This window comes from Protopterus annectens, chromosome 9.part0, assembly GCF_019279795.1.
Source record: "Protopterus annectens isolate FY-2018-M chromosome 9.part0, PAN1.0, whole genome shotgun sequence".
NCBI lineage: Eukaryota > Metazoa > Chordata > Ceratodontiformes > Protopteridae > Protopterus > Protopterus annectens.
Window position 1 is genome coordinate 1,806,703,504 of NC_056743.1, and position 25,828 is coordinate 1,806,729,331.

General features: G+C 42.0%; 1 protein-coding gene across 1 annotated transcript in view; it reads left to right on the forward strand.

The window, feature by feature from the left end:
* Window positions 1-25,828, forward strand: part of SHFL (shiftless antiviral inhibitor of ribosomal frameshifting) — a 1,552,615-nt gene that overhangs the window by 716,245 nt on the left and 810,542 nt on the right. The window contains exon 6 of the mRNA XM_044084676.1: window positions 23,447-23,485. Coding sequence (XP_043940611.1) covers window positions 23,447-23,485 — 39 coding nt within the window. The remainder of the gene's footprint in view (window positions 1-23,446; window positions 23,486-25,828) is intronic.

The window sequence follows — 25,828 nt, forward strand, 5'->3', positions numbered from 1 at the left end:
ATTTCCAACTCCTCCATGCGCCTCTCTTATGCGGCCGATGGAGCGGTAGAACCACAGGAACAGGGGTAGCCTTACGTAGGCACGCCTGGATGCGGCAATGCAACTTTCGGAACCTTTCAAGACGTCTTTCACGAACTCCCCTTTGATGGATCATCTCTTTTGGTCCTCAAGTGAAAGAAACCCTGACTAGGTGCGAGACTGATGGCAAGACCCTTTCTGCCGTCGGAGTCCGTTTTCGACTCCTTCTAGGCCTTACCCCAAAGGCCAGAAGGGTGGGAAGATGTGGTTCCGTAAACAATCTCAAGGGACTTCGCCTGACGCACAAAGTCGTTTTCCTACCAGAGGCAGAGGTGGGAATAACAATGGTAGACGTCGCCCTAGGGGCAGGGGGGGTCCGCAGAACCAGGGCAATCGGGAAGCCTTTCCTGACAAGCCCTTTCAGCATCCCTGAGGTGTTGCCCGGCTGCCCATCTTCGGAGGCAGTCGGGGGAAGATTGTCACTGTACCCAGAAGCCTGGCTATCCTGACTCAAGACAAATGGGTACAGTCCATCATTTCCGAAGGCTATTCTATCCCCTTTCTTCATTTTCCAAATCAGTCAAAAAGATCCCTTCCAGATGTTCCACCCGCTCAAAGGGATATAGCAGCTTTGGAAATTTCAAAACTGCTTGCAAAAAGAGCAATTCAGCCAGTGTCAGCAGACCAACAAGGATCCGGAATCTACTCAAGGTTCTTTTTGGTTCCAAAGAAAACAGGGGACTAGAGACCAATTTTGGATCTCAGTATCTTGAACAGATCAGTCAAGAAAACAAGATTTCGGATGGTCACGCTGCAATCCATTCTTCCCCTATTGGGGAAAGGAAACTGGATGTGCTCTATAGACCTTCAGGATGCGTACTATCACATAAAAATGAACAGACGCTCCAGAAGATTCCTCCGCTTCAGGCTGGGAACCAGTCATTTTCAATTCAGGGCCCTGCCCTTTGGTCTCACCACTGCCCCGGTGTTTACCAAATGCATGGCAGTGGTAGCTTCTCACCTGAGACGACAAGGATTCCAGGTGTTTCCATATTTGGACGACTGGCTTCTCACAGCTCCCACCAAGCATCTCCTTCTGATGGCCAGAGATTATACTTTTCGCTTTGTCAAAACTGGGTATTTCAATAAATTGCGAAAAGTCTGTTTTGTCGCCTTGTCGTACTATTACCTACATAGGCAAATTTAGATACTATAAAAATGTCTGCAACGCTAACGAACCAAAGGATATCAGACATTCACAAATTGGTGTCACTTCTTCTCAACAACAACAGAGCCAAAGCCAGGTTAGTTCTAAAGGTGTTGGGAATCATGGCAGCGCCCATACCTCTCCTCCCATTGGCCAGATACCACATGCGGATCCTTCAGTGGATGCTTTTTTCTCAATGGTCATACCAGGAACTTCCAATGTCTCACACCATTATGATCACGCGTGCAAAAAGCATCTCCTGTGGTGGATGTCTTCCCCCCAGCTCCTGTCGGGAAGACCATTTGTTCCACCTCCTCCGGTTGCTACTCTGACAACGGATGCCTCCCTGATCGGGTGGGGGCATTATCAGGGCAGGACAGTCCAGGGCACATGGCAACCAAACGAATGCCACTTGCACATAAACGTTCTGGAGATGAGAGCAGTGCTTTTAGCGTTGCAAGCCCTTCAAGACTCTCTTCCCTTGGGAACGATTGCAATCCAGACAGACAATATGTCTGTAGTGTGGTACATCAACAAACAAGGCGGAACCAGATCATACCCCTGTGTCGAGAAGCACTCAGACTGTGGCAATGGGCGATTTCTTCTCAGCGTTTTCTGATAGCAACGACATCCCCGGGAAGTCCAATTACATTGCGGACAAGTTGAGCAGAGCTATACTCATGCCTCACGAGTGGTCTCTGAAAGACTCTGTAGTGAGAGAGATATTTCTCAAGTGGGGTCAGCCTTGCTGCGATCTTTTGCTACTCCCCAAAACAGCAAGTGCAGAGAATACTTCACTCTATTCCCTTTACCAGGCCAACCCAGCAGAGACGCTCTAGTCCAAGTTTGGCCCGGGACTTCTGTATGCATTTCCTCCTTTCCCCCTGATCTCTCAAGTAATACAGAAAGCTATCGCTCAGAAGGCCTCTTTGATCCTCATTGCTCCTTACTGGCCTCGACAAGTGTGGTTCCCCTTTCTACATCGTTTTTCTCTTGAGCGACCGTGGCATCTGGACCTAGTTCCAGATCTTTTGATCCACCAGTCGGGTCAGTTTCATCGCCCTCCCTCTCTGAACCTCACTGCTTGGTTCCTCCAGTTCCGACCGTAGCCAGGCTTCCTCAATTATCTCACTCGGTTAGAGATATATTGATAGCTTCCCATAAATCTTCCACTCGAAAGATTTATTTGAGTAAGTCGGAACGCTTCTCATATTGGGCACAAGGAAAGGACATAGATCCTTTCACCGCTTCCATCCAACTAGTCCTTGATTTTCTAGCTGAACTCTTCCATGCAGGTTCATCTCCATCTACTCTTAAGGTTCAATTGGCAGCTATTTCTAATTTTCATGTGGGCATTTCTGAATCTGCCCTAATGTCCCACAAACTTTGCAAAGCCTTTTTGAAAGGAGTTTTTCTTCTCAGACCTCCTATAAGAAATCCTCCTTCTCCTTGGGACCTAAATTTAGTTCTTGCTTCCTTGATTCTTTCCCCTTTCGAACCTGCAGCTTCATGTTCCTTGAAATTATTATCATGGAAAACTCTCTTTCTGGTGGCTATCACATCAGCTAGAAGAATTTCAGAACTTCAAGCACTCAGTTGTCGTTCTCCTTATCTTTTGTTCCATAAGGACAGAGTTTCCTTACGAACTAACCCGTCCTTTTTGCCTAAGGTGGTTTCAGCATCAAATCTAAACCAAAGCATTGACCTCCTGTCTTTTTCCCAGAGTATTCAAATAGGTCTGAACAAAAATTACACTGCCTGGATGTTCATCGTCAATTAAGGTACTACTTGGACAGGACGAAACAATTCAGAAAATCTGATCAGCTGTTTGTCTCCTATGGAAAGCAGAAAAGGACTTCCAGTTTCAAAGGTATCATTATCCAGATGGCTAACATCTCTGATTACCCTTGTTTATGAGATTAGACACCAAAACTGCCTAATAAACCTAAAGCCCATTCCACCAGAGCTTTGGCTACTTCTTTAGCCTTCCAAGACAGACTGCCTATTGACACCATTTGTGCAGCGGCTACTTGGGCTACTCCTCACACTTTTATTTCCCATTATAAGTTGGATTTAGCTTCTAGGCATAGAGCTAATTTTGGTTCCACTGTTCTCAGGAGTCTGTTCCGTTAGGCCACCGGGACAAGGTGCTAGGACGGTCCCATCCAGCAAGAATGAAGGCGAGATAGACAACTTAACATATAGAAGTTATGTTCTTACCATAACGTTCCATGTTAGTTGTCTTCTTCTTCTTCTTGCCCCACCCTCCTTCCCCCTGGCCTGGACAGACCTAGAGGAGTTGTGATCGTGACCTCTCTTTCTACCACCTCTTTCTTAGTCATATGCTATTGTGCATATTTTCTTTTTCAGGATGTAGGTCACCCTTTTTCTTCCTGCTGTTAGAGGTGGATTCCTTTTACAGTTATACTGTTATTGATATAAGCTGGGTTAGCTTACAAACGAGATCTGAGGTAACTCTCGCCTAGCATTGTGGGATATAAGGGGAGCCTCGAGCCGGTGGAACCAACTCTCGAGCTTTAGAGTGGCCGAGTCGGGAGCAGGTCGGCTCCGAACCCATCCAGCAAGAAGAAGGCGAGAAGAAGACAACTAACATGGAACGTTATGGTAAGAACATAACTTCTATTTTTCCTGGTGCTGCAGTTTTCCTTCTTTAAAGGTTGCTTTTGCACATTTATCAAGACCAAACGACATTCTTGTGTCATCTGAAAAAGTTTTGACGACCTGCAGTTGTGCTTTCAGTTCATCTGATGAGCTATACAGTTTTAAATCATCGACAAAGAGAAGATAAGTCTTTACACTTTGTTTTGTAGGAGCCAAATTATAGCCATGACCTAAGCTGTTAAGAAAACAGCTTTAATGGGTTAAGAGTAAGCAGAATAGCAATGGTGACAGTCACCCTGGAATATCCCCCTTTGAATTTTTATCCCCGGGATAATAATTTGCCCTTTATCATGGCTTAATTGCAGAGTGGTCTGCCACTGTTTCATGGTCACTTTAATGTAGTCGATCAGTGTAGGGGTGTATCTTATACATTTTAAGCACTCTCTTATCCATGAATGTGGGGTAGTATCAAATGTTTTTTTTGTAGTCAGTTCATGCTATACTTGGATTTTTTCCCTTTTTACAATTCTCTACTATGACTTTAATAACAAATGATCCTTTGTTCCATTTGATTTTCTTTTGTTGCCCTTTTATTCTACTGCCATAATTGAGTTTTCTTCTAAATGACTATAAACTCTGTCAGCATCAATTCCCATGTATAGTTTAGATGTCGGAAGGCAAGTTACTAGCCTGTAATTTTTAGGGTAGCTTGCAGATTCACTCTTAAGTAGGAGCATTGTTTTTCCTGTTAGCCAGGTTGGCGTTTGTTCGGGTGCACATATAAATGGTTCTTACTCATGACTAAATCTTCTTGCAAAGATGTTAATACTTTTAACCAAAAGTTAGGTACTGCATCTGGGCCTGGGGTTTTCCAGTTAGAAGCTTTTCTTAATTTTGTTTCATTCTCTCTGGCTGTTACTTCATCCCATTTCATATCCCATACCTTTCAACTTCTTATTCTTTCTTTTACTACTACTACTATCCATTTAGCATCTTTGTTATGTTCCACAGGATCTTTGTAGATACTTCTCCAAAATGTATCTGTTTCTTATTTTTTGGTGGTCTTTCAATTCCTTTTACCTTGTTTCCCAGTTATCTATAAAATGTTTTTGTGTCATCAATAAATTGCTTATTTTATACTTTTCCTTTATATTTATTTGTGGATCTTCTAAGTTTTTCTGCCTCTGCTGAAACTTTTTGTTTATTTGCAGTAGTGTAGGAGAGATCCTGGCCTGTTCTGATACTGTGCATTGCTTTTATCACATCTATCTTTCTTAGTATTTTTGTTGATCTATTCCCTCTTCTGTAGTCTTCTAGCAGTGACAGTAGTTTTCTCTATTAGATTTCATCACTTCCTTTCCCTCACTGCCCTGTGTTTTTGTGGTAGAACTTTATCAGTTATTAATTTACCTACACAGTAATATATCTTGTTTACTTCTGTTGTATAGCATGGATCTGTATGGACAGTGCTAAGTACTGTGTTCATTTGTTTTATCAGACTTCTGACTTTTTGGGTTTTCTTGACCTTCTGCAGTCTATTTCTTTCATTGATCTTAATGTATCTATGTATGTCTGTTAAATCAAGCAACTCTTCTTTTAGCTTATTTTCTTCCAAACTGAGGGCACATCCCTTGTTTTCCATTTCCTGCAGGCATTCTATAGAAAATTCTATAGCATCTTATTGTGGCACATTGTCTTCAGTTTCATCCTGTGCCATCCGTTGCTTTGTCAAATGGAAACTCACTGGCCTATAACTACTCAACATTGACTGCATCAGAGTTTCCACAGTTTCCTGTTCCTTCCCTTGCTGTCTAGCTTCATGTGAACCTTTATACTGGTGTATTGTGCAAGTCTCCAAAATATCTTCATATGGCACCTGACTAATTGCTTCCTGTTCCACTGGTTTCCCCTTAATTTGGATATCCATTGCTCTATCCTGTTGTGGTGCTTTCTGAATTAAATTTTCTACACTGAATCCTTCACTTTGCAGGTACTCCATAACCTCAATTTTTATTTCTTTAACTTCTCCATTACTAATCTCCTTTTCAGCTTTTCCTTTTTGTCGTCTTATCTTTGTATTGTGAAGTTTTCCATGTCCAGGTTCCTTTGCCTATATTTCTCTTCAAATATCTTTGGTGCTGCTCTTTTTGTATTAGTTAGTTTTGCTTTCTCCTTTGCATAAACATAACACAACATTAAATCTCTCTTTCTTTCCTATGTCCATATTTTTTCTAGTGTCTCTTGATCTTCTTGCTTCTCCTTACTTTGGGGGCTCACTCCATCATGCTACTGATCAAATGTGTATGTTTATCAGAGAATGCTGGAAGTGTGGAAAGTTTGGAATTGTGTTATAGCTTTTAGATGCTGACACAGATCTTAGCAAAGCTCTGTGTGTGTATTGTACCAGAGTCAGGTGACCAGTGGTGATGTCATCCTCTAACCAGCATCTGGTTTCTTTGGAACTCTCGCAGCAGCACTTTGGAACCTGACAGGCAGGATTTCTGACAGGATATATATCGCACACATCCACACACACAGAGAAGGAACATAATCAGTCTTTTGCTGTGGTAAGACACTCAGCACACATCAGCTTGCCTTGCTTTAGTAAGTAGTCAGGGAACCATAATTCTTTAGTCAGTCAGGGATATTCAGTGAAAATAGTTTAGTATTGTTTTCTGCATCTATGAGAAACTATCCAGCTGTATTATTTTCATATCTCTGTGGTTGAAACTGTGTTTGTTATATTCAGTATTCTCCTGTTTTGTTGTTTTATCATTTATCATTAAATATTTTAATACTTTTCATTGTGGCTGGTCCTTTAGAGAATACTTTTAACATTTTGAGTGTGTTTATGCTTGTTTTAGTGATACTGTGCTCACTCCTGAAAGCCTTGCTGCTTTGGTCACACCTTACCATTTGTATTAGTATTAATTTTACACAGTATAATTGGGCATCCTTTGTAAGAGCCTTAGGGGTAGCTGACTGGTGACAGTGTGATTACCTCAGAGTCTGGGCAGAAAGGGGCAGAGCTAATAAATCTGTGCCAGCTTTTCCCAGATGTGTGTATGTTTGTGAACCTCAAAAAAGCAAGTGTGTGTGTGTGTGTGTGTGTGTGTGTGTGTGTGTGTGTCAGCTATTGGGAGCAGGGGCACCGAGCTCCAAAGTGGTTAGTGTGGAGTTTTGTATGGGTCTGAAGTGAGAGAAGGAGAGTCCATCCCCAGGTCTGGAGCGTACTCTTAAGGGAAATTGTGCTTGGTACAGGAAGCTGCATCTGAAAATACTGTTTGTCCCTGTCCCTCACTGGAGTCAGTTGTGAGGATTGAGTCTCCTTGATTGCTTGCCCAGGAGTAGGGACCTGTCACCCCCTGCCAGGTCAGGCATTCCTCCAAAGTACATATACTGCTACTGTTAAGTCAGGTTTAAGACTATTTAACTGTAATCAAATGCAGTAGGTATTAGTTGCTTTCAAATGCAGACCCATCCTCCAAGAATTTATGGCTGCTACATTGTAATTTGTGCCTTATCTCCTACTCGTACCTTCCAGATGCATTATTTTCTCTTTGTTGCTGTTTGGCCCCATGGTGTTATCAGGCAGTCGTCTCCCCCCCCTGTTCTCTTGTTCCAGTCTTCATATTTTCTGTTTTTAATTTACTTTTTGCCCATTTTTGCCTGTGAAACATCAGTCACTCTTCACTTTGTGATCTTGCCTTTTCTTCCCCCTACTTACTTTACTGGACTGAGTAGACAGCTATCTGAGAATTTCTGTAGTGTAATCTCTTCCCAGCAGATAATGTGCGTGCCTACAGTCAAGAGAAACTTCTACATGATGTTTTTCTATTCCATTGTTGCAATATTCATAACTTGAGGGAGATTCCACTTAGGCGACTCGAATGTCAGGCAAGTATACCAAAGACTTAAGCTACTGCAAGTTATTTGCGACTTTGCACGTAGTACAGCCGAGCATCAGCCATAAAAGTCACATCTGCACGTACCATCCTCAGACCTTCCCTGCTGCCAGTTTGAATGACAGCTTCCAGCCGTCCGTCTGATCACCAAAAGTTATTCTTCTATTCATATAAGTGCCCCGTTGTAGATCATCTTTTACACTTTTGTTACTGCTAACTTGTTAGAGGTTAATGTTATCCAAGAAGGGCAAGTGCCATTATGGAAGACAGATTCAGCACAAAGACCGCCACGACCAGTGTCTTTATGTGGGGTCTGATCACTACTACAAGGCTTGTGCCATCTGTCAGGTGTTTGTCCTCAAGACTTTCCGCAATTGACTGTCTTCCCTTATTTACTTAGAAAACCAGAGACTAAAGAGGTTAGCATTGGGTATGGAAGGTATGGCTGGTCGGTCAGGTGAGCCTTCGAAGAAGAAAATTAAGAAGGTAAGGCCTGAATCTTCGGCTGCACCTCTGGTCCTAGACATCCCTCGCGAGTACAGTGAAGGCCTGGAGGCTCGTATGGTTTCAGGTCCTCCTCCTTCTGTGGGTACTACTCTAGAAGCAGCTAGGTAGTGTTCCCATAGCACATCCGCAGAGATTTAACAGACGTCCGGTTCTGATGGTATAGGGAACCACGGCTAGCTGCTTTCAACGTTCTGCACAGTACCTCTTCTGCCCCTACCATTGAGATTGTGTCAATGTCTGATAAGGAGACCAGGCCTATTTCGGCCCTTCCTTCCCAGTCTAGGGTAGGACTTTCATTTAAGAGAAAACAAGAACATGTTTCTTCCAGTCAGGAGCCTTACCCTGACTGGCAAGCCTTCTCTCAAGCATTTTGAATGCCTTCCTGGCACTTGGGCCTTCTTTCTTGTCTATTCCTACACCTGCAACTCCTACTCTCCCCCCCCCCCCCATCTGCTGAGTTAGAGGCATCTGAGGAAGATGAATCCTGTTCAGATGAATCCCTGGTGTATTCCACTCAGACTCTACCCTGGAATATGCTTTCCCTGATGTGGATCCCAATGGTGAGGATTCTCCAACAGAGGATATTTCCTTTGGAGAAACTATCTCCAAAATGAGGGAGTTTTTCAAATGGAGAAAGCTCTCAAGTCTCAGAAGTACAGAAAGAGGTATTTTGACCTCTTGCAGATTGACTCTCCTGCTCCTTCAGCCATCCCGCCTGTTTTGTCAGCCTTTCAAGATACTTTCCTTGCTGCATCTAAACATGCTGATTCTCAACACATTGCACCAAGGGGCCAGACAGGTTCTTTTGCAGACCCAGCTGTGATCTCCTTATTTGATGATAAAACTTCTAAATTGCTGCCTTACACCAACCTTCTTCCCTCTGATAAAGATAGCAAGATGATGAAGAGAATTGGGAAAAAGGTATACAGCTCTTCCACGCTGGTCTTTAGGGTCATTAACTATTAGACACACATGTCCGAGTATGTCTTTGCTGTCCTTTTGCAAGCATCCAAATTGCTGGCATATCTCCCAGACTCTTCAGCAAAAAAACAACTCTCTTCCCTTTTGGAGATTTCTTCCCAGGTAACTAGACATTCCATTAAATGCAGCTGTGATGCAGCAGAGGTGTCTGCAAGATCAGCTGCATCCGGTTCTGTCCTCAGGAGATTTTCTTGGCTGAGATTACAGCCTTTGCCAGAGGACTTCAAAGCAAAGGTCATGGCTGCACCCTTGGACCATGCTGCTTGTCTGTTTCTAATGCTGCAGCTCTTTTCAAAACCCTTCAAGAAAAAGAGAAAACTTCAGGGGCTTCAACATGTCTTTGTCTCATCTCTCCTGTTCCTAAATTTCATAGTAACTACCCCCCTAGAGCTAATTTTGCAAGAAGAAAAACTCATACTCCTTCCCAACAACACAAGAAGAGTACACACAGGCAGACGCCTCCTAGGGTCCTAGTCCTCCTCTGCTCAGAAGACCCCCTTTCCAGACAAGTTAGGTAGTCTGTGACTGCCTGGCAACACTATCAGAAATTCCCCTTTCCCAGCGCCTTTCTCATTTCCTATCAATTTGGACAAGCATTACCACAGACAGTTGGGTACTGTCTATTGTTCAAAAGGGGTTATTACATGACTTGGATAACCATTTCACCTTTCATGGGAATACCACAACCACCAAAGGATCAGGTCCACCTTTTCTCTCATGTCATTCAAGACTTGAAAGCAAAAGGAATCATTCAGGAGGTTCCCGCTTCAGAAAGACGAAAAGGGTTCTATTCAAGAATGTTCCTAGTTCCCAGGAAAGATGGCCCTTGGAGACCAATTTGAGACTTGTCCCAATTCACTCTATTCCTTCATATACCCTCCTTCAGCATGCCCACCCTACAAACTCTATTCCCACTACTGCTACCTCAAGCTTACCTGGTCTCCTTAGAAATAAAGGATGCCCACCTCTACATTTCCATTCACTGTCTCTCTACAGGAAATTCTTATGTTTTTCTGTTGCTTCCACTCATTTTCAGTTCTGTGCTTTGCCCTTTGGACTCTGTCTATGACTCCAAGGGTATTCACAAAGTGCTTGGCTCCTGCCATTGCCTTTTGCAGGCTCCAGGGTATTCTCATTTACCCTTACCTGGATGACCTGCTAATTCAAGCAGAGCACCCAGTCACCTTCCAACAGAACCTTAAAACGACCATCTCCATTCTCCTCAGCATAGGGTTTAGCCTCAACAACAGCGAGTCTTCCCTGGCTCCCCTCTCAGGACCACATCTTCCTAGGTTGCAGGATAAAGCCAGACTTTGTGATGCCCTTTCTACCTCCAACAAAAGATGCAGTCTAACTTATTTCATACAGTTGCTTCCAAAGTCCTGTCTCACTGCCAGGGAATGATGTAGTATGCTTGGGTTCATGGCTTCAGTTATAACAATGTTACCCCTAGTCAGGCTTCACATGTGGAAATTCCAGTGATATTTGAAAACTCTCTGATCACAGGATGCTCATCCTCTAGAATTTGTTCTTCCACTTCTTCGATGCCTGAAGAAAGAATTGCTTTGGTCTATTCACCAAATCCCCCAGAATAAAGGACTCCCTTGCAGCCACTATCTCCAGTTCAAGAACTGTTCACAGAAGCTTCAGATCTGGGATGGGAGGGGGGCAACTCTGGGAAACCTACAAGTACAAGGTCTTCAATCTCCCTGCATAAGGAAGCAACACATCAGCATCAAAGAGATGAGGGCTGTGATCCTGGCCCTTCAAGCCTTCGGATCATCTCTTCATCCAGGTCCTTTGAAACTGTTCACAGACACCACCGTTCTCTGATAGTGAACAAGCAGGGAAGAACAAAATCTTATCTGTTTTGCAGGTTAGCAATCAAAGTCTGGGAGATTGCTCTGCAAACAAAGGTAACCTTCTCAGCTGTTTACATTCCATCAGCTGAAAAAATGTTCAGGCAGACACTGAGCAGATCCATGACACAGGCCCACGAATGGATGATCCACAGGGATGTGTTTCTGGAAATTCTCCACCAGCAGGGTTACACCTCAAATAGATATTTCTGCTTCCCCTGTAAACAAACAACTGTGAAAGTTCTGTGCCAGAGTCCCTTAGTCTCTGCTCTGTAAAGTGGATGCCCTATCATTCTCATGGAAGGGGATGTTTCTTTATGCATTCCCTCCCTTTTTCTAATTCAGAAAATCTTGAAGATTCAGAAGGAGAAACCAGAAGTCTTGTTGGTGGCCCCGTTTTGGCCAAGACACCATTGGTTCTCTCATCTTCTGCAATTAGCCAAGGGCAATCATCACAAGTTACCTCACAGGGTGAATCTACTCACACAAGAGAGAGGATCTCTCATTCAGCCACATTTATCAACACTGACCCTGACCTTGTGGGTGATAGGCTTCTGATCCCTTTCAGATGTTTTGCAGGAGGCCAGGAAACCTGCTATAAGGAAGTCCTACTTATCGAAATGGAAGAGGTTCATCATTTGGTGTCTTAATAAGAGGGTAGATCCATTTTCTGTGGGTATTCCTCTATTCCTTTTTTGTTTGTGTGAATTGTTGAAGGATGGATTGGCCTATTCCTCAGTTAAAGCCCATCTGCCAGCCATTTCTGCATGTTTGCCTTTGCCCCCCCCCCAGCTTCTAGATTAGAGGTCAAACTTTTCTTAAAAGGCGTCTTTCACATTAGGCAGCCAAGGAAATCTGATGTTCTTCATGTTTCACTGTTGCAGTCATTACATTTGGGTTATCCTGCTGGCAGGTTGCCCTCAGTCGGCCTGAATTCCAAAGTCTTGGGTCCTGCGTCGGTTGCTGTCATCTCTTCCCTGACGTCAGGTCGTCAAGGGTATAAAAGATGCAGCCGACGCCATTTTATTTAGTCTTTCTTGCTGCGTGGTGCCCGAAGCAGAAGCAGTTTGCAAGTGCCAGTCGGCCGACTCCTGAGATTTTCATGTTAGAATTTCAGATCCGAAGTCTTCCCCATTGGGGAAACTTTTTTCTTGCTCCAGACCGATGTCAGAAAAAGTTAATAATTGTATATCGTGTGGGAAGCAAATACCTCATAAGGACTTTCATTCTTACTGTATTCCTTGCCTAGGCCCTGACCACGACGTTGCTAGTTGTCGGTTTTGTGCTAGATTTAACCAGTGCACTATTAAGCGTCAGTATGATTTTGCATTAAGCTATTTTGGGCAAAGATTTAATTATACAATGTCATCGGATAGCCATCCGACTACCAGAGTTGCCAAAAAACTCAAAGAAAAGGATAGGCAACCGAGGTCCAAAACCGACGACGAAGCTTCTCCTAAGCAAGTCGCCAGTTCACCGGTTCTCAGTGAGGTGCTTTCGCAGCCCCTGACACCCACTACTTTAGAGTAGCAAGCTGCTACCGACTCCCACATGGAGTCGGCCAGGCTGCTGGAAACTCAAGGTATTGGAGCCTCGGAGACTATTCCCTCAGATGGGTCTGAAGCCGCTGAGCAGGCATTGGCTTCTGAGGGTGTATTCAGACCTAAACAATTGTATATTAAACCTACTTCAAAGACAAAGATTAAGACACCTTTAAAGGCAAAGAAACAAGTTCACCAGTCACAAGGACAGGCTTCCATGCCCAAAAAAACAGATGCTCAAAATGGCCGAAGACTTAATTACCTTGATCAGGGGTTTCCATCCCCCTCCTGATAAGAAGCCTAGGCAAGAGATAGACTATGAATCTTCAGATCAGGTTTCCATTTCTTCTGATCAGGAATGTTCTCTTCCCCCCTATGAGGATTCTGATGCTGAATAATCAATTCCTTCAGCTTCTCCTCCTGAGGACTACTCTTTTAGGGAAACCTTGCATACCATGAGGGAGCACTTTCACTGGGAGAGCCAAGACTTTTCAGAGTCTAAGAAAAGGCTCAGAGATTTCCTTTTACTACCTCAACACAGGCCTCTAGCTATCCCACCTGTGTTGGACATTGTAGATGATGTGTTCTCTGAGTCCAGTCTGACCCCTGACTCTTTACCTCCAGCTCTTGTTAAGCCGGACAGATACTACAGGGTCCCTGACTCTCATAAATTTCTTTTCAAAAACCCGTCTGCAGACCCAGAAACTATTTCTCAGGGTCCAAAGGGGGTCGAGGCTTCTAGTGCAAAAAATCCTACCCCCTCTGACAGGGATTCCAGGGCTCTGGATAGATGGGGAAAAAAGGTTTACACATTTGCTACTTTAGCTTTAAATTGCCAATTTCATATGCTTAAATATCAGCAATATGTCATGACACTGCTTAAACAGAAAATGATGATAAATTCTGAATGTGCAGAAAACAAAGAAATGCAGGATTTATTGCATGCAGCTGAACAAGTTGGAAAGCATATTTTGCAATGTGGGTTTGATTCTCTGGAGGCCTCCTGCAGGGCCGTTGTTACGGGTTCTGTCATTAGGAGGCATGCTTGGTTAAAGGAACAAAATCTGCCAGACCATGTTAAAGCAAAATTATTAGATGCTCCTTTACAACACGATACCTTGTTTGGCGTTAAGGAAAATTGAGGACAAAGCTAAATCTATGCAAACAGTCAAGGATTTCTTACAGGTTCAGCCATCTAGATTTAGCAGACACTGGCCTACAGAGAATTGGTCCTTTCCAGTCTCAGACAGACCTCAAAGGGACAAATCCAGACACCCTAGAGGCAGATCACAGCCGCAAGGATCTTACAGGTCTAAGCAGTGGAGTGCTTCTACCTCCAAAGATGGAGAGGAAAAATCACAATCATACAGGAAACAGTCCCAATGACTTCCCCCTGCCTGCGCCAAGCACTTATCTTCTGGCAGCACCCTTAGGTGGAAAACTAGCACTTTTTTCTCAAAATTGGCACATTATAACCCAGGACAAATGGATTCTAGACATAGTGTCACAAGGCTACAAGTTTCATTTCCATACTCTGCCAAGGGCAAACGGTTGGCCAGACCTGCCAAAAAATCAATGGGCAGAGGCTCAAAAACAAGTCGCAGCTCTCATGGATGTGAGGGCTATTCAACAAGTACCACAGCAAGAGCAGGGACAAGGATTTTACTCGAGTGTTCTTGTTACCCAGAAAGGACAAAGCATGGAGACCAATTCTAGACTTATCTATTCTAAACACTTTCCTGAATATACCAAAATTCAAGATGTTGACCTTACAGCAGCTTCTGCCCATGCTGGGCAGCAAGGCTTGGCTCGTGACTTTAGACCTAAAACAGGCATACCTGCATGTCCCAATCAGACAATCATGCAGAAGATACCTCAGGTTCAAGGCTGACTCACAGCATTACCAATTCTCTGCACTGCCCTTTGGCTTATCTACTGCGCTCAGGGTCTTCACAAAGTGCCTGGCACCAGTAATTGCTTACTGCAGACAAAGAGGAATACAAATATATCCTTACTTGGACTGCCTCATACAAGCAGAGAACAAGGACATTCTACTACAGCATCTGACTTTTGTGATAAAACTCTTAACAGGCCTAGGGTACACAGTCAACAAAAAGAAATCAAAACTAGTACTCTCTCAAGAGATAATATTCCTGTGTGCAAGCTTAAATACAACTGCCCAGATGGCTTATCTCACTCCAGACAAACAAAGTCAACTGACTACCTACTTCAAGGAAATGGCAACAAAGGCCCAGTTATCTGCAAGAAAATTTCTGCAGGCTTTGGACTTCATGGCATCTTGCATCTTACTTATTCCATATGCAAGACTGCATATGAGGAAAATTCAGTGGTACCTAAAAAGTGTCTGGACACATTGCCACAGCCTGGAAACAATGATTACTCTAATTCCCTGCCTGCAACAGGAATTTCGATGGTGGGCCAAGGCTTGTCACCAAAACAGGGGACAGCCATTCTCACTACCCCCAGCCAGGCAGAGCCTAACGACGGATGCATCAGATTATGCCTGGGGCATTCAGGGAAAGCATCTGCATATCAATCAAAAGAGATGCTAGCTATTCAAAATGCCCTGACAGGCTTCAAGGACCTGCCTCTGGGACACATACTGATAAAGACAGACACACACCACGGTCATGTGGTATAAACAAGCAGGGGGGGCACTCATTCTTACCCCCTGTGCAGACTAGCCATGGCTTTATGGGACACAGCATTGACTTACCAAGTTCATCTGCAGGCACAATTCCTGCCAGGGAAGGAAAATACTCTGGCAGACAAACTAAGCAGAAACCTCATGGATCTCCACGAGTGGCACCTGGATCCACAAGTCTTCAACATAACAATGAAATGGGGATGCCCGGACATAGATCTATTTGCCTCGCCTCAGAACAATCAACTAAAAAGATTCTGCACACGGACTTATCACAGACAAGCTTGGAAAGTGGACGCCTTATCTTTCAACTGGACAAACCTATCAGTATATGCCTTTCCTCCACTTCCTCTCCTCCACAAGGTACTCCTAAAGGTCAGGCAGGAGAAATCAAAAATGATTCTGTTTGCCCCAGACTGGCCACGCCAGTACTGGTATCCGATCTTAAGGAACTTGTCCCAATGCCCAGCCTGGATCTTACCTCAAATAACCTCATCTACTCTCCCAGCAAAACAATCAAATTCTGCACAGCCAACTCAGGACCCTAAACCTGGCAGCATGGCGGATAATGCAGCCATATAAGCCACACTTATCAGTAAAGCTGTGATGGATGTCATTTTAGAAGCCAGAAGGCCTAGTACTAGAAAATCCTATGCTGGGAAATGGAAGAGATTTTGCACTTTGAACCAAGCTCAAAGAACTGATACAGCTGTCCCAAATATTCCTCAGATTTTGCAATATTTAACTGAGATGCTGGACAAAGGCCTATCTTTTTCATCAATTAAAGTCCATGCCTCTGCCATTTCGGCTCATTACAATACAGAGCCACCACTCTTTTCTCATCCTTTATTAAGACAGTACCTCAGAGGAGCCAAACACTTAAGGCCTCCAAGGAGAATGCGAGTTCCTGCTTGGGACCTCAATTATGTCTTGGAAAAACTCACCTTACCGCCTTTTGAGCAAGCTACTACTGCGGACATAAAGTTCTTATCTTGGAAAACAGCCCTGCTCCTAGCAATAACTTCTGCAAGACGAGTTTCAGAGCTATAGGCTATCATGGCTGTGGAACCCTTTATAATTTTCTGTCCAGACAGGGTCTCTCTGAGACCCAACCCTACATTTATGCCTAAAGAGGTATCCAGTGTAGCCCTTAATCAAACAATTCATTTGACAACCTTTTATCCAAATCCGCAGAACAAGGGGGAGAAAATTCTGCATTTTTTGGATGTACACAGACAACTTAGATTCTATTTGGACAAAACTAAAGTTTTCAGAAAGACAGAGCAATTACTAGTGGCATATGCCACAGCATCACAAGGAAAGGCTATCTCCAAGCAGACTATTTCAAAGTGGATAGGTCACTGCATTCGCTTCTGCTACTCACAGCATGGCAAACCAGTGCCTAAGGGCATTAGGCCACATTCAACCAGAGCTGCAGCCACTTCTGCAGCCTTTTTCAGGGGAGTACCAGCCAAGGACATTTTGGAGGCTGCTACTTGGAGTTCAGTGCATACCTTTACAAAACATTACAATCTGCCTCTTTACTCTAAATCCAGAGCAGGCTTTACCACTGCAGTTCTGCAGGGCCTCATAGCCACTCCTAATGCTGTTTAGCTCCAGCCCCCAACCATAGCTTTGGGACTCAACCCAGATGTAATGACTGCAACAGTGAAACATGAAGAACATAGTACAGTTGTGTACACTTACCATAAATGTAGATGTTCGAGTGTATTCACTGTTGCACTGCAGGTTACCCACCTGCCATCCCCCTTATTTTTACTGAAACATATCTTTACTTCTCTAATCTATTCAACCTAGGTGGTGTATTTGCTTATAAATGAAGGTAAAGCTTATTTTGGTGCATGTATGTTTTATTTACATATTTTAGCCTACCTTTTTGGGGGCACCTGACATCTGGGGCAAGGAAAACGAAATAAAATGGCGTCGGCTGCATCTTTTATACCCCTGACGACCTGACGTCAGGAAAGAGGTGACAGCAACCGACGCAGGACCTAAGACTTTGGAATTCAGGCCGACTGAGGGCAACCTGCCAGTAGGATAAACCAAATGTAATGACTGCAATAGTGAATACACTTGAACATCTACATTTATGGTAAGTGTACACAACTGTACTTTCTGCCTCTTTGAGACTTAAATTTTGTTTTCGAAAACCTGACTCAAGCACCCTTTGAACCTGCTGCTTCCCTACAATTTTGTACATGGAAAACTGTTTTACTGGTAGCTGTTACTTTTGCTAGGCAAGTTTCAGAACTCCAAACTTTAATGGCCTCCCAACCTTTTCTGATTTTTCACAAGGATAGGGTATCTCTTCGTACCAACCCTTCCTTCATGTCTAAAGTGGTTAATGACTTGTCCCTTAATCAATCTATTCATTTACCCACATTTTGCCCATCACCTAAACACTTCATTGAGAGGGTGCTGCACACTTTAGATGTACACGGGCAACTCAGATTTTACCTGGACAAAACCAAATCCATTAGGAAATCTGAGCAGTTCATTTCTTCAGGTAAAACCACTACTCCCAACCCCTTTCCGCACAACACTGCCACTGAAACTGCCAGTCTCCTCAACAACTATTTCATAGAAACTATCCAAAAGCTCACAGAAAATAGTTCTCACTCAACCCCCTCTATCACCTCTTAACAAAACTCTTCCCAATAAATTCTATCCAACCAGTCCCAATTACCACTATTTAATCTCTTCTAAATAAACTTAAGCCTTGCTCCCCCTCTGCTGACCAACTACCCTCCCACTTCCTAAATATAGCTGCACAATCCATCGCCTACCCTGTCACTATACTTGTTAATCATTCCATCTCTGAGGCCCGTGTCCCAGATATCTGGAAACCCTTTTATACAATCCCTCTTCACAAAGGCAACAACTCTACTGATCCCTCTAACTTTAGACCCATTGCTATCCTGTCTCCTTTCTAAAATTTTAGAAAAGTGCATCCATGCTCAGTTAATCAAATATCTTCTTGACAACAATCTCCTTACTCCTACCCAACATGGCTTTACTCCCCACCATAGCACAGCCACTGCATTTCTCTACTTTACTCAAACAATAGCTGAAGTCCGTGACAATAACTTTTGTCTCCTGTCTATTCCTTGATCTTTCAAAGGCCTTTGATACTGTCTCTCACTGTAAACTCCTTACTAAAGTTTCTGATCTACATTTGTTTTCCTCTTCCATTAACTGGTTCCCTAGCTACCTCTCTGGCATGCAGCAATCTATCCACTGGCAAACTGTCCTCTCTCCATTCCTCCCTGTAAATGCTGGAGTTCCCCAAGGGTTGATTCTAGGCCTCCTTCTGTTAAACGCATTCACTAACAAACTTCACTATGCTACTAACCCCTCTACACTTCTACTATATGCCGATGACTCCACCCTTATCACCTCTGCTCACAACATCCCTGAACTCCTAGCTGTCACTCAGTAAACCTTCACCTCTGTCGAAACCTGGCTGTCTGATAACCAATTAATACTAAATCCAAAAACATTAAACTCCTCCTCCTCTTCCGTAAAACACTTGCCCAGCACTAACCCTCTTTCTTTATCAACTCTCTTAATAACGCCATCATCAAACCCTTGCCCCGTACTAAACTACTTGGAGTAATTATTGATGATGAAATAAAATTCAGTACTCTTATCCAACAACGTACAAAAAAAGACCCACCAGAAACTCGGACTTCTCTATCAAAAACAGGAATTTCTGTTACCTTCTTCCAACCCCCCCCCCGCAGTCCCTTCTTCTACCCTGCCTCCTCTGTGCTGCTCCTATCCTTACTAATGTTCAAACTTCACTTATCACTAAACTAGAGCAAACTCAACACAAAATAGCCAGCTTTGCCTCTAATCTCCCCTATATATCCCACCACTGTCTCACCCTTAAATCACTCCAGTGGCCAAAATTCTCTAAACAACTACTTTTACCTCAACTTCACATTACGCACACTGTCCTGAATGACCCCTCTTCCTGCCCTTGTATCTCCAACCTAATCTCCTACTACAACCCTCATCGTCACCTTCGTACTTCCAGCAAACACCTCCCTGACATATATAAACCCAACAAAAATATAGGGAAGTCCCTCTACAAATACTGTGTTGCACATGCTTGGAACTCACTCCCTCAAAACATAAGAAAAGCATTCATCAAAATCACCCATTCAAAAAAAGAACTTAAAATTTTTCTTCAGAGTACATGGTCCTGCCCTTGTCTAAACCCCTCTTGATCTAGCCTCTTCTCAACTTTAACTCCTTTTCTCTATTCTACTCTTTACTTCATTGTACCTGCCACATATACCTTTATACCTCCCTCTCCCCTCATTTCCATAGCATATATATTCATATATATCTTTATTAAAAAATTTGATTCAATAGTTTATCTATTTGTATGTACATAATGTGTGATATTCTCTAGACCTGCTGATTGTTATTTAACTTACTCCATGTACAGATATTCTCTAACTGTTGATTTCTTATGTTTCATGGTGGTTTTAATTTTTTTACTCATTTTTATTTTTGATTTGATTTTTATTGCAAAAATATGTAATACTTCAGGAGCTTTTCTCCTCTGGTCTCCTTTGAAAATGGGCCCCTGGCTCAATTTTGGACTAACCAAGTTAACAAATGTCAATAAATAAATAAAATCAACTTAGATAAATTTATAAACAAACTAGCCATTACACTCATACATGTTCACTCTCAGAATACCACTGAAGCTATCACGTGCTGACTATTTATATGCATATTCCATCCTTGAAACGCTTCTTAAAGATACAGCACACATACTCTATTCTACACACTACAAACTAGATTCCATTTCCAGATCCAGAGCAGGATTAGGTAGACCAGTTCTGCATGGCTTTGTGGATACGTCTTGTGCTCCTACCCCCCATTTTCATTCATGAACTGTGGTATTCTTCCTCATGTTATGAAAACTGCAACATTGGAATAGGACATGGAATAATTGTTTAAAATCTTACCATAACCGTAGATGTCCTTCTCTTCAATCTTGCAGTGTTCTCTCCCTTCCTCTGTCATCCTTGGTTCATGCTCTTCCTTTGATTTCCTGGAGTTTTTCTTTACCTGTTATCGTAGGGCTGATGTTCTGACTGGGGCATTCAGTTCTGAGGATGGTACGTGCAGAAGTCACTTTTATGGCAGAAGCTCGGCTGTACTATGTGCAGCGTCTTACATACCTTGCAGTAGCTTAAGTCTTTGCTATACTGGCCAGACATTCAGGTCACCTAGGTAGAATCTCCCTCATGTTATGAATATTGCAACGTTCAATGAAGGATATTAATGGTTATGATAAGATTTTACACAACTATTCTTTCCCCTTTGAGGCTGTGCCCTCCTGCACCTACTTGATCTGGGCACATTTCTCTGGCCCACATATTGCATGCCGTATGCCTCTCTGTCCATTAGGTGCTAGCACTGCAGCAGGCCAAACCACTTCCCCCCAGTATGGATGAGTTGACATCGGCTACTCGCACCCTTCTTTACCATTCCTCCAGTATTCAAGTTGCTAACCAGTTCCAGGTAGTCAGGTTATAGCTTTACGATACAGAGCTGCCTTACTCTGATCTTATCTTCTCTCTTATTGAACAAAAATGTGGAGTATTGTTAGACAGCGTATACAGTTTTTAGCAAGCAGCTTTTGTTTTTTTTCCTGCACTTAGACTTTAATCTGAGGGGAGGCATCAACCAGAGCAACCTAGGTTTTGGTTCTGGGATGCAGTAATTGCTTAAGTTGCTAGTTGAATGATTTTTGAATGGTTTCTTTAGGTTCCTGTGAATGTTTTTTTACTCATACTCTGAGATGATTGTATGTGTATTTTTTGTTTGTGCTTCTATAATTTTAGAAATATAATGAGGATTGTGTTCTGATTAGTTTATTTTATAGTGTATTATATTTTATATAGTTAAATGTTCTGTAGTTATGTAAACTTGGTCTGTTTTGCTAACAGTGCCATTAACTGATTGGTTTCACATTTTATTTTTCTTTTACTTTGGATTAGTTACATGTCAGATTTGTTTTCTTTAACTGCAGCTTAAGTAAGGGTTCTAGTTGGGGGCTTATGCATAACGTAAAATGTTTTTGAAGATGAGCATACAGTGTACATACATAATATATGTGTGTATATATATATATATATATATATATATATATCTATATATATATAATTTGGCATATATGTTGATTTATGTTTTAATAGACGTACATGGGTTATCATTAGGATAGTGTGTACATGTTCCCTGAAACATTAATGGTAACAAGGAATTGCCTGGTTTAATGTATGTAAAGGTAGACTGTTATCCAGACGATCATAGAAATTGGCCTTTGATTGCAGTGGGAATTTCGTCTGCCTGGAACTTTGGTTCTGGAAAGTGTGTTGTGGAAGAGAAGGAGCATAAGAGTATTTGGAGATACTGTACTGGATAATCCAGCTAGGTGGAAGCTGCCTGAATTTAGTCTGAGACTAAACCAGCACAGTTTGTGTTATTTTTATTTCATGCCCCAAGGAAGAATTTGTATCACTGAACTGTTTTGATTTGTAGTTTAATGAAAACTTGTTATTTTATGGTCAAAGTGAATTTGCTGCTTTGTTATGCTACCATGGTGTATGTGTGTGTCCATATGAATATTACATATAGATGTATATATTATATATATATATATATATATATATATATATATCTCCATCCAAAATTCCTTTTTCCTATTTTTGCACATTAGGGGTCAGTTCAAGAGTGACAGTCATCTAGAGCCAAGGTTTACACCACCAGGCTGCTAGCCCTGCCACGGTAGTTCTTCCACAGCATGCACTCGCACCTTTGCCCAGTTCACTGTGTTCAGTCCACCTACTGCATGTCTTTGGAATGTGGGAGGGAGCCCATGCAGATGTATAATATGGGTTCCATCGTTGTGGTTGAAAGTGTGCTTGGTCAACAGTTGTTTAGTTGACTGTTTTTGATCGACTGTGTAGCTGGTTGACAGGTGTTCAAGATAAAATAAATTCCTGGGGTTGGGGAGTAGGCCCTTAGCCCCCCCCCCGTGTTTGTGTAATCTCTGAGTTACTGTCAATGCATGCGTAGTTGTGTAATTTTATCGATGTTTAGTTTGTTGTTGTTTGTTGCACTGAATGTATAACTAATATGCCTGTAGATACAGATGTAGATGTATTTGGGAGGCATGAATTTAGTGGAGTTTGGTAATGTTTAGTTGATAAAATGTGGTCGACTAAGCAGATGATCGAAGATGTGCAAGATCACACAGTTCTCAAGATTGGGGAAGATGCCTATTCACACTTGGTATATATAATTAGCAGCGTGTAGGGAGTTCTTGCCCCTTGAGAAAAATAAAATTTTTCTCTCTTTTTCTGCTTTGATTTTTGCGTGTGCTGAGGTTATGTCTTGACACATGTATAGTAGTGGGTCTGCATTTACATTGCATCTGTTTTCTGGGTGTGTATGAACATTGACATTTGGACCATTTGATCTTTTGTAATAGACCATCTAGAGATATACATGTATGTGTGTGTGTGTATATATATATATATATATATATATATATATATATATATATATATATATATATATATATGTATATCTATATATATGTATATATATATATATATATATATCTGTATCTATACACCCACACACGGTTTACTATCAAAAGACTGAAAATTCAAAATATTTAATGATGGAATTTGCCCCTTCTCCACTGTTGTGTGATCTTGGAGTTGGTATATATATTTAGCAGGGGGTTTGGGGGGGCACAGCCCCGAGGAGCAGGGGGGCTTGCCCCTTGCATCAAAAATATATTCAATATTTTGCATTTTCATTCTTTTTGTGATTCAGTATTTTGATTTTCAGTCATTTGATAGTAAACCTATATACACATACAGATCTCTCTGTCTTTATATATATATATATATATATATATATATATATATATATATATATATATATATATATAAAGTAGAGAGAGATAGGCGCGTGTGTGTGTATGTACATTGTGTGTATGAAATTTTATATTAAAGCCATTTATTTGTATATAAGCGATGGGAAAATTAATAACCCTTTCGTTCTTTTTTTTTTTTTTTTTTCAGGGTCAAAGGAACAATATTGAGGAGGATCCTGATGTCAGGGTACAGTAAAATCCTGTTTTCCTGGTCATTTTTTAGCTTTTTTTTAAGCTGTTCTTTTAATAGTTTCAATGGTTTTGCTTTGCTTTGTGTTTTTTTTTTTTTTTTTTGCTTTTGTAATAACATACTGCTTTACAGCTTTATCAGATGTTTTGCATGCATCATTCATTGTAAAACAGTTAATTCAGGGTCTATTATAGCATGAGCTATATTTTATGAATGTTTGAAGCAAGAGTGAGTGTGAGACATTTGCATTTTTACAAGTGGAGTTACCTAAGACGGCTACACTTTTTGGAATTCCAAAAGTGCAAAAGAATTGTATTAATCCCCCGTTTAGACCAGTGATTTCAGCACCGAAGTCTAAAACTGAAACTTTATCTGTATAGTTAGATTATTTTTTAAATCCAGTAACACAAAATTCTACGTTTTATTTAAAAGATTCATGGCACTTGCTTGAAATGTTAAGGGATTTGAAGATAAATGGTAGTAATTTCTATTTTGCGTCAATAAACGTTGTTTCATTATATACTAGTATTGATCAGGAAATAGGAATTGAATATTTGCGAGATTATTTGACTGATTACACTGATTTTTCTGGTGTAAAAGTTAATACTGTCTGTGCTATTATGAATATTATTTTAGAAAATAATTTTTTTATTTTCAATGACACTTTTTATAATCAAATGTCGGGGGTTGCCATGGGAGCAAGGGTGGCTCCCGCTTTTGCTAATTTGGTAATGGATAGTTGGGAAAACAAATTTTTGATTACTAATAAGAAAATGTAAAAAGTATTGTTGTATCGTCGTTACATTGATGATTTGTTTTTTCTATGAGAGGGGGACTATGAGACTTTTGTTGACTTTGTGTCAGAGTTGAATAGTTCTACTTATTTTCTAAAATTTACTATTACAGGTTTTGCCAGGAGTTTAGATTTTTTGCATTTATCTTATGATTTTCCAAATTAATGTTTTATAAGTTGTATATATAGAAAAAGTGCATTTACTAATCAGTATTTACATTTCAAAAGTCTACATCCAATACACTTAAAAAGGGGTGGTCAAAGGACAAATGATTCGGTTAAGCAGACTTGCATCTGATGATAAGATCTTTATGAAGGAACTGGCCATTTTAGAATTTTTTTTGTAGACAGAGGTTATGATTTTGGATGGCTCAAGAGAATAGAAGTAGTTGTTATTCTAAGGAACATCAAGGCCATCCCTATTTTGAGAGGTAATACTGGTAATATAGGTGTTAATGTTCAGGAAGAAAAGACTGATATTAAATACAGTTGATGTCCTTCAAGGATGCATCTGCAGTCCTTACAAATGGGTTGTCCTGTCGTCAGGCAGCCCTCGGTCGGCCGGATTCCAAAGTCTGGGTCTGGCTTCGGCTGGTGTCGCTCTTCACCCGACGTCATAGCTGTAGTTATTCGGGTATAAAGGCATCAGCCGACGCCATTTTCCTCAGTCTTTCTTGCCGCGTGGCGCCCGAAGCAGAAGCTGTTCGCAAGTGCCGGTCGGTCAGATCCAGAGATTACTACTACGAATACTACCGAAGACTTCTAAAAGCTAAGTACCCGTTGGGGACTCTTTTCTCAGCCGATGTCAGAGAAAGTTAATAATTGCTTATCCTGTGGGAAACAAATACCTCATAAGGATTTCCACTCCTACTGTATACATTGCTTAGGCCCAGACCACGATGTAGCAGCTTGTTTAGCCTGCTCTTCTTTTAACCGACGGACGCTCAGACGTCGGTCGGAGTTTGCTGAACAAATTTTCGGCTCTGATTTTGCCTACATTATGCCGTCGGACCCTCCGACAGCACAATTTTCGAAAAAACGAAAAGAACCGAAGGACCGACATCGCGGTCCGGTTTCGAACCGCGATTAAGCAAATGTCGTTTCGGCCAAAACCGAGATAGCGGTACTTTCTCCAGCTGAAACCATGCCTTCTACCGAGGCCTCCTCTAACCTGGTAGAATCTGCTTCTGAAAATCAGCCTTCTGTGGTGGTTTCCCAGGATTTATCAGACACAATTCCACTGGATATTTCCACCCCTGCACGTGGAGCTGCTAGGCCTCCTGCAGCCATGTCTATTAAGGCCTTTGCCAGGGCCAAAGCAGCAAAAGCTTCAAAATCTGTGCCTACCAAACCACCCCCACACAGGTCCAGCACTAGCTCACATATGTTATCTTTGGCTGAGGATTTAATTTCTTTAATTCGTGGTTCCCAGCCCCATCCAGACAGGTCCTCTCTTCTCCCTCCAGAAAAGAGGCCTAGAGCAGAACCCCCTGAACCAGTATCCTCTGATGGTTCTTCTGATGAATCAGAACATTCAGAACTTCCTG